Source organism: Anopheles marshallii, chromosome 2 (genome assembly GCF_943734725.1).
Source record: "Anopheles marshallii chromosome 2, idAnoMarsDA_429_01, whole genome shotgun sequence".
Lineage (NCBI taxonomy): Eukaryota > Metazoa > Arthropoda > Insecta > Diptera > Culicidae > Anopheles > Anopheles marshallii.
Window position 1 is genome coordinate 82,982,500 of NC_071326.1, and position 9,561 is coordinate 82,992,060.

Genomic DNA, 9,561 nt, shown 5'->3' on the forward strand with positions numbered 1-9,561 from the left:
TCCAGTGTTAGTTCAAGAGAGTTCACACTGGTGGTGTGTAGTTGATTTACAATGCTGAACTGCTTCGTGAGCTTAGCAGAGCATTGATGCTAGTATTATCGACGTTAAAGAAGTATAGACCTGGACGGTCCTATGGTATTGTGCCTGGACGGATAGTCTAGTACACAAAAGATCGTGGATCGAATCCTTCATCGGCATCCGTTCTTCTGTTAGACTAACATTTAACTACTCTACTACGTGATACGAATTTCTAGCAAGTCTAGCAAGTCATTACATGACATATATACATGACCTATCAACCCATGAGACCGAAAATAAAGAGTCATTCAGGCAAATCAAAAGCTATTTCCACGCTGGCTGGAATCCAAAACATCCGTGCAGCAATCTTAAAGTGTCTGACTATGAATAGCTTATTGAGGCAGGTCCTGACTCATATCTTGAAGGTCTCTGTTGGGGTTGTCTTAAAAGGTTAGCTGATAGAACTAAATACAAACTTCACAAATTCTGAACTCTTGTTGAGCTGTTCTGATTGAGATTCTTTTGGATTTGAATGACTCCTCCCTATAGAGTCTAAGATGACTCTCCTCAGCTATTCAGACCGTATCATGTCTTTAGGCTTACTGTTTTCCGAAGGGCTTCTCTTTACATCTGGACATCCTAAAGCGTTTTGCGGGTTGCCTCATCTGGTGTCATTTTAATGACATGGCTAACATGACCATGCGATCCTGATGTCTATTTTGGTCTATTTCGTTTCACCATAGTAAGATCTTCATGCAACTCAAAGACCTCATCATTGCACCAACTTGTCTATTGTTCTTCGTTTCGTTGACAGGTTTTTGTAATGCATTAGACACTGTTTGTCTCAGTGCCGTAAGTGACAGATGCATCTCCAATTTTGGTGCAGGTGTTTTGAGTTCGTGAAGTTGTGAAGTTTCCGTAATATGACCAGCACCCTAGTGCTCCTTCGAGAGGTATAAAACAAGACAACCAAATCATTGCTCCTCCTGATCAATTTTGCTATACAATTCATCAGGTTACGTTATTAACAGGTAAGGAACACGCTTGGTAATTGCTCCAGAATAAACCATCTTATCCATCTTAACCACAATATGCGTTCAACCTGATCCCTTACCATTCCTAAAAGCCCTTTACCCCGGGACATAGTCAAGAATGATATTCACAACACATCTGTCTCCCTGCTACCTGTTCTTGTACATACGTTTCGGCAGGCATAAAGCAAGCTGGCGAATAAAACCGGAAACCTGCACACACTTCAACACTTGATGGCCGTCGTTGCCGTGCGCTATGTTTAGGGGGTTTTGCTAAATGTGTCCCTCACTCTGTATGCCTGTCCTGTTATATTCCATCTTTCACGGCTAGACGAGAAAAGAAAGAAGATGCGCTTGAAAGAATTTCGCATCCAGAACTAAGGGGTACGTAACGTAAATAATGCCGCGGCCAAAGAACGAAGACGTCAGCGTCGTCAGCGTCGTCTCGACGAGGCGCAGGCACGAAGATGGCGGTGGCGATGAGAGGCGGGACGCATTTAAAAGGCCGACGCCGTCTCAAACGTCATCAGAACTGTGACCGTTTATGTACGTGTGAGTGTGTGTGTGTTTGGAAACAATAAAAACTCGGAGCCTTCTCAAACCTGTCTTCACCTGTTCTGCCCTCGACAGGGCGACCCTGGAGACAGACAGGGCGACATAGAACGCACTAACGTTACCTTCTCAAGGTCGTTACCGAAATATTCTACCGTATTATGGGCATTTGTTTCTTCCCTTATGTTTCGTGGCTGCGCTGGGCATTGGACGGAAAAGTGTGGGGGGCAGTCGCCGCTACCGCCCAACCTCAACCCCGCGTCTCGAGTGCCCGTGCTGTACGAGTTGAAGAAATAGCGGCGAAAGTCGAGACGGAAAGTCGTGTTGTGTAAAGACGTTAGGAAAAACCCCCGTCGAACCATTCGGACCATCGTCTTCCCATCCTCCCGCATAAGCTCATCGTCTCGCATTGGTTTTTTACCCTCCGCTCTATTGGGGCATCGGTCCATCCGCGAGATGAAGCAAAATGCCTTCGAAAACAACAATGAAGTTGGCGGAGCCAGTCCGTAGCCGCCCAATGCCAATGTATGTCCAGCGCGTCATTGTATGTGTAGCCGATTCGGTGGAAAGCTTTCCCTTTTTCACGCTCTGATAAAACAGGCATGCCGCGGACCGTTTAAAAGCGTAACCGAAGGAAAAATCTTCACATTCAACCGCACACCGAAGGCACACGTAAAAACAAAAAGGAAACAAACCCAGCGAAGACGACCACAAAAAAAAGCGGGTGAAACTGAACGCATGATTGTTGATTGAGCTCACTTCGGGCAGACAAGCGTACACCGAGGTTCAGACCGAGAAGATGATGAAGATGGCTCGAGATTTTTTAAGACTTATCAGCAGCTGGGCGTAATGGCGTATGCTTAGGCACGTGGCATCAGCAACGCAAAAATAGGTGAATCTTGATTTAGGAAGACGTGCGAGGTAGTGATGAACACCAAACCATTAATTCTCCCGGTGATTGATGGAGGTCTGTTTGTGCAATGCGAATTTTGAATTAAGTGCGTCTGATTATTTTACGTGAAAATTTATGAAAAACAATTTCGCATTAATCTAGCAAAAAAAAGATATGTTTTGTTAAATGCCATTTACCGGGTGCTCCATTACTTTGAACACATATTTTTATCAACATACATAATTAGAAATGCGCCATGTACTTATTCTGTATTGATATTGAAGTAGTTTGAAGCGAAGTAGTGTTTAGTGTTATCTATCTAATTCATCAGTTGATTTTTTTTTCGGAAGCAACCAGACAAAAGGGTTTTGATGATGTGCAAAATGGCCGATGCAGCCTCCAACATGAGGGAGTATTTTTGAACATTAAGACCTCTCACCTCTCTATTGCAGAGTCCGTGAAGATGGTCGAATAGCGGAAATTCCCTGTTGGTGTTTTTTTGAAAAACAACCCCAAATTTACCTCGATGAACTATAACACTAGAGTTGGATGAATCTGACTCAGATTCATGAATCTTTTAACTCAATGAATGAATCTGAATCTTTGTTCCAAAGATTCATGAATACTAGAAAATCTTTGAATTGTCTCCCGCATCTGCCATTTCACTTGTCACTAGCCAAGGGACTTGTTCCGCCACTGATCTGCGGATTCATGAATCTCTTGGGAATCAATTACTGATTTGATTGACTCCTCATTTAAGATTCATATGAATGACTTTTCTCAAAAGATACATTAAGCTCAACACTGAGATATAAACACTGAGATTTAGGATTAGATTAGCGATTTAGAAGATGAGCTCTACGTGTGCTTCAGCCGGACAGTGCACGACAAATTGCTCCAATACTGGGGTTTGTCATACTTTAACCGATTTCTCGGACGCTTAACACCTCAGATGTGAATCCTGACGATTCTTTCTTTCAACGAATACAAAGGTGAAGACTTTGAACGGAGACCACGGAGATAATTCTCAAAATCTTGGATGAAATTCCCAAGATGAAATTCGTGTGAAGTCGCTTGCACTGGGTATACAAAGAAATGTTTTGAACGTTCCTTGTAAACACAACTTCCCATTAAAAAAACAAAAGTTTTCATATTTTTTTAATCACTTTTTGTAAGAGTATTCGAACTAATCAAATTTTAAAAAATATTAAAAATTATTTAAAGTTCGACCATTTCAACAATCAAGCACACACATACTGTTGCCATAGCGGAAACCGAAAAGTGGATCAAAAAGCCCACCCTTATCGGACTCTCTGGTGCTGCAGGTCAGGGAATTTGAGCTGCCTCGGTTTCACAAAAAGCTGCCCGGCAGATGTGCCAGAACCAGAAGGCACAAAAGGCACACGCATATACGCGAAGCAGGAGGAAATCGAACAAAAAGAAACGGGATGACAAGGGCCATTTAAACCGAAACCAGCGTCCATGGCACACGGTGGTAACATAAAAATGTGGAATTCGCGTATCTCCACATTTGGAGAAAATAATAAAAAAAAAAAACGGCAAAGGTGAAGAACCCATTTGGCGAGTGTGAGCGAGCTGATAGATGATGGACGGGTTCTCCCGGTGCGCGGGGTGCGCCGTTCTCGATGTGCGCGCACAAAGAACAATCGGGAGGTTGATTTTATGCTCACGGATATTACCAACACCAGCGTACCATTCCTGCCGGGACACAAAAACCCCGCACACGCACACACGCACACACACATGTGCACAAGCGGGCGCGTCAACTCGCTTCGGCATTCCTCATTGCGCCTGAGTTCCATCTTTCATTAAGGAGCGCGTCGGTTCCAGTGCGTCACACACACACTCACACGTTGTGTTAAGCGTTCTTGTCCAGTGCGTGACGTGAGGCAACAAAGGGGGCCCAAGCGTACGCGCAGGGTTGAAACGCAAGGAAGAAGGATCCAGGGCCCGGTTTTTGTGTGCGGTTCAGCAGCGAGACAAGCGAGTCTCTCTCACGCATACAGGCGCACGGACGCTCCCGTACAGTCCCACACAGTCACAGTGCAGAGGGCGTGCGTGCCCTGTATACAGCACCGATACAAAACTGTGCCATCTCGATACCGACAACTCCAGAATCTCGCAGGACATTTCGGTGGAAGTATTGGTGTATTGGAGATTTAAAGAGCGCGCGAGAGAGAGAGAGAGACAGAGAGGGCATTTTCTATCTCCCTGTTTGGGGAAGGTTGAACACACAACTAAAATCGCTCCCGCACAACAAAAATCCCGAAGATGGATGCTGGGGTGGATGCCACCTTTTTCTTTTGGCACACTCTCATCTATCTCGCTCTCGCTTACCCATCGACCAGCATCCCCAACCTCTCGACTGTTCCTTCCCGTGTACACACTTTTCCAGACAACACCCAACTGCATCCGCGTCGTTTACAGTGCCGCGTCCAGTGATTTGATTGACTGGAAACCTCCCGGCCCTCGGTGGCGCGAGAACCCTCCCACCCTGGGATAAAGTTCGCTTGCCGAGAAATCTTGCCCATGCTAGGCGAGATTATTTTTCACAAATGGCGGCCCAACAACCCATCCCCTTGAAAAACGCAGCTTCCACTTACCTCATACTTCAACCCTGCCAGGCGCAACCAGGTCTCCACCTTCAGGCAGAAGGGCGAAATTGACGGTAGCATCGGTGTGCGGGTGAACTGGTACAGATACACCACATCCTTCTCGAATACACCCTTGTGCACGGTGGGCTTCACCTCCTTCTCCTTTTTGGCCGGGGCGGTGGCTGCATCGGAACTGGTCGCCCCATCGCCACCCTCGCCGCCCGCCGGTGCATTCTCTCCGGTGGGTTTCTCCTCCGGCTTCTTATCGGCCGCATCACCACCGGCCGCCGTACCTTCACCACCCGCCACAGCCTTATCGCCGGTGGCCGCCGCTGGTGCTGCCTCGGCCGTGGTGGCGGCCGCACCCGCCTGCTGTTCCACCTTTTTCTCCTCCTCGCCGGCGACGACGGGCTTGTTTTCCGTTTCGGTGGCCATTTTTATGAGCGCGATTGTTTCGTGCTGTGGTGATTGATTTGGGACTGGGCTGCTCGCTGCTGTACACACCAAATCGGTGCACACTACGATCGGTTCTGTTCTCTAACTACGGAAAAGACGACTGTCACTTGGACACTTTTCACCTGCAACACACACACACTCACGGGCACTAGCGAAGCACACACTGTTTTTTTTTTTGTTAAGCAAGCAAAAAGCTGCACGTTCTCCAAATTTGTTATATTCTAGATTTGTATGAAGATTTTCTGCAAGAAAAAGAAAAGAACGAATGATCAAAATTCTTAACGGAGCTGTCGGGAAAGCCGGAGAAAACTATTTTTTATAAATCTTTAATCTTTCAATTTTTTTTTTCAAATTTAAAAAAGATAAAACCGATGCACTTCTTCCATTTCCTGTTGTTTGGGAGAGGTTGTGCCGAGGATGGATGGACCAAACCCAAGATCTGCACGATATTTTACTCCTACGAAAGAGAAGAGCGCGCCCTTTGTGAGCTAATTCGCGAAACAAAGATCGCCAAACGCGCGCCGTTCGTTGCTTTGCCCTAACCCGCCCAGAGATAAAGTTACTTGACGCGTTTGCCTGTTTGCCCATGCATTGAACGCACTCACTCACTTGCAAAACCTAACTGGGGCTTCACAAATAACACTGAACAGAACAAAAAAAAACACACTGCTTCAATTTTCCTTCACTTCTATATCACCATGGGCAATTTAACGTCAACTTCTGCTGCTTCTTCCTCTTCCTCGTTTCACTTGGTGTGTCTTGCATTCAGTCAATTAATCTTTGCGAGAAGAAGACTTCAGTTTTTTGCTAAAAACCCCAGCAGGCGCAGCATCACCGTTCACCACAGTTGGAAGTTAAGCAGAAGAAAGCAGCAGCAGAAAAAAAACGTCAAGAAGATCCCACAACCATTCGCCGTTCACTGCTCTCTCTTGCCTGCACACAATGAAGTACACCAACAGTCAGGTACAGTCTGCACACATCAAGTGACCGTTTTTTTCTTGCCCCTGCAACGTTAACTTCCTCACAGCGCGCGTTGTCTCTAGCTAGCCACAGCAACCACAGAATTTAGGTTTGAATTTCTGTAAATCTTTCCCGCTTCCTCGATGGAAAGACGCTGAATTACCGAACCACAACAGGGCAGGGGAAAATTTGCTCCCAAACAGGAGGAGAAAAAAAGCCAAGCCCTACTCCAAGCTAGCACCGCCAAACACTGAAAAATCCCGAAAGGCGTTCCCCTTGTGTTTTGTTCCCAACAATCGCACTGGGCCAATACGCGGAAAGACACAAGCGCGTCGCTCGTTTTTTTTTCTTCAAGCTGTGCACGAAATGCACTTCCAGCACGCACTGCTTCTTGCACACACGAAAGTGTTTCCGACAAATCACTAACCCTCGGGGAAAAAACTACTGCCTCTGCTGATGCTGTCGCTGCAAATGTGGGAGTTTGCTACAAGCCTTCCTGTGCGGACCCAACGCGCTCGAATGCTGTCTCAAGCTTTTTTTCCTGAAACCGAACCACTCACCACGCACACGGACCAGCAGGGAGTTTTGAATGAGTCACTCGCGGTGAGTGCGGTTTTAACGGACGGTGCGGCACCCAAAACAGCACTCACCGCTGCGCTGCTGAATACACGCACACACACGCGCGCTCGTACAGCTCGGTGTACTGTAGTGCAAGGAATAGTTTTTCGTTTTTTAACGGAATTTCAATCTTTTCGAGTTAATTTGAAATGTTAAGTGGTTGAATACTTTTTTTACAATGTTTGTTTGTCGAAATAGTATCATTAATGTTTCATAAATAATTATAACTTACTTTACTTTACTTTTAATCATTGACTTTGACAGTCAAGAATCAAGAAGTGTTTAAAACACTATATAAACTACTTGTATTGTTCAAAGATTCATCATTTCGTAATTTTTAGTGATGGAATATAAAATGAAGCATCAAATCGGATTGTATGGGGTGTTTAGCAATGTAAGTTTTAAAGTGTTTATCGAATCACTAATCACATTGTTAAAAATTTAGATTTTCTTTAATAAGTTTGTCCACACGATTTGCCCGTTGTTCCGATTAATCGTGGGTTGCGAATGAGCGCCCGGCTTGAGTTTGATGGTGTTAGTGAGCGAAACGCTTCAGTGGAACTCTTCGTTATCGTTGCCTAGCAACGCTTAGAGATCCGATTTCCATAGCGCCCAACGCACAATGGTCGACGGTGTTATTTTGCATTGGCCATTTCACAGTTCAGGTGTGAAGTATTATTTCTTTTTGATGATAATTTTATTGACTTTTTCTTCTAAACCAAGGCCAATTTTATATAACAAAACAAACAATCATTTAAAGTGCCATTCTGCTTAATAATTGCAAAACGTTCCCATCACGTACTAACCATTCTATAATTATCAATGTCCAAATTGTAAGTGTTCTGCCTCCAAAAATAGTGCTGCGGACGGCACTGATCGTGATCTTGATCGCATGAAGCATTCTCATCATCCGTGATGGAATGCGGTAAAATTAAGATGCCGACCGGCGGTGTACGGCTGATACGAATGCAAATTTGTTCCCATGCACAGTCACTTGGACATAACCGTTTTTCAATCAATTATTTCAATACTGGCTTCGAACGTATGGCTCATTTCGTATATAAAGTTGTCATGTTAGGGTGCTTACAGCTAGATCATTTGATTGACTGATAGCTGAAAGATGCTGCGGGGTACGCCACTGAGGCTTCGTAGGCATTGCGCACTAATCGCCCGCACTTCATCCGATGTCGATTTTAATAAAAAATCTTGACCCTATCCGTTTGCATCGGATGTGATGGTCGATGAGTCACAGGGAAGCAATCGATTGTTTGACTCAGCTCTGGAATGTGTAGTTCACGATCACATTATTGTTTAGCTTTAATTGATGTTTCTATATGCATGCCTTTTCTAGGCGATCTGATTTCACTGGAATTGGAGAAGATCACCGGATGCATATTTGACATATTAATCAGACCAGATTTGACTAGAGCACTCGATTCGGATCGTGTGAACTTTTGACCTATTTTAAAAGTACTTTCAATATTTGATTAAGTTACTTCTAAGTCACTAACGCTGATCATAGTTTACCAGTAGGTTGTTTATCGTCGTTTTCATGCTGTGACCACGCCCAGTGGATCTCTAGGAGTCAAATACTGGAGCTGTAAAGTTCTAAATTTTCCAAACTTCTGATAAGATTAATTATTACGAAACGATTTACACTTAGTTCCCTCTTATTGTCATCACATGACTAGATAACTTATCCCCCATAAGCTCTTTCTTCAAAAAAGCACAATAAGTTGATTTTTCTTTATTAGCGCATTTAACGCAAAATGTCCTTATCATAGCAATTTTCTTTGTTTTTAACTTCTCATCAGCAAGTGTTTGGTCTTTTCGTGTTAACGGTTTTGTTTAGTTTGTTTGTTTGTTTGTAAGCCTTACCACGTACAACTCATCGCAATGTGTGTATTGCGTATGCTCATACCAGTCCTATGTCCATAATACATTACTTATTATGAGGTGGTTTTAATAATTTAATGAAAATAGTGCTAATCTCTCATTTGTATCGCGTGTTCGAGTGTATTTTGTTGTTATTGTTGTTGGATTCTTCTTTTGTTCAAACGGGCACTCATGTTTCGCACATTCAATTGTTTTGCTTTACGATTTAATATCCGCGGGGATGCACTGTATTGCTTGTTATCGATTCCTTTACGCGAAGTCTTCTTACACCGTTTACACATCCATTCATTCTCACACATAAATTAGATGCTTTGAGCATGCTATCACTAAACGGTGTTTTGCATATGCTTTTTCTCGTTTGTAATTGAACATTGTCCGGTACACGCACAACAAGCCAATGGATCATTTTAGGCAAAAGGCATCTTTCCTTATCACGCTCACGTTACAATGAATTTGTTTGGTTTGCTGCGGTCCTTGTGCCTTTTGTTTGTAAGGCATCGGTCAGCCTCTCATCAGCCCATCA

At 44.2% G+C, this 9,561-nt stretch overlaps 1 protein-coding gene across 1 annotated transcript in view; it reads right to left on the reverse strand.

The window, feature by feature from the left end:
- The window catches only part of LOC128710427 (failed axon connections), a 46,700-nt gene extending 41,157 nt beyond the window's left edge, over nt 1-5,543 (reverse strand). The window contains exon 1 of the mRNA XM_053805480.1: nt 5,118-5,543. Within this exon, the coding sequence (XP_053661455.1) occupies nt 5,118-5,543 (426 nt within the window). The remainder of the gene's footprint in view (nt 1-5,117) is intronic.
- Nucleotides 5,544-9,561: the final 4,018 nt, after the last annotated feature.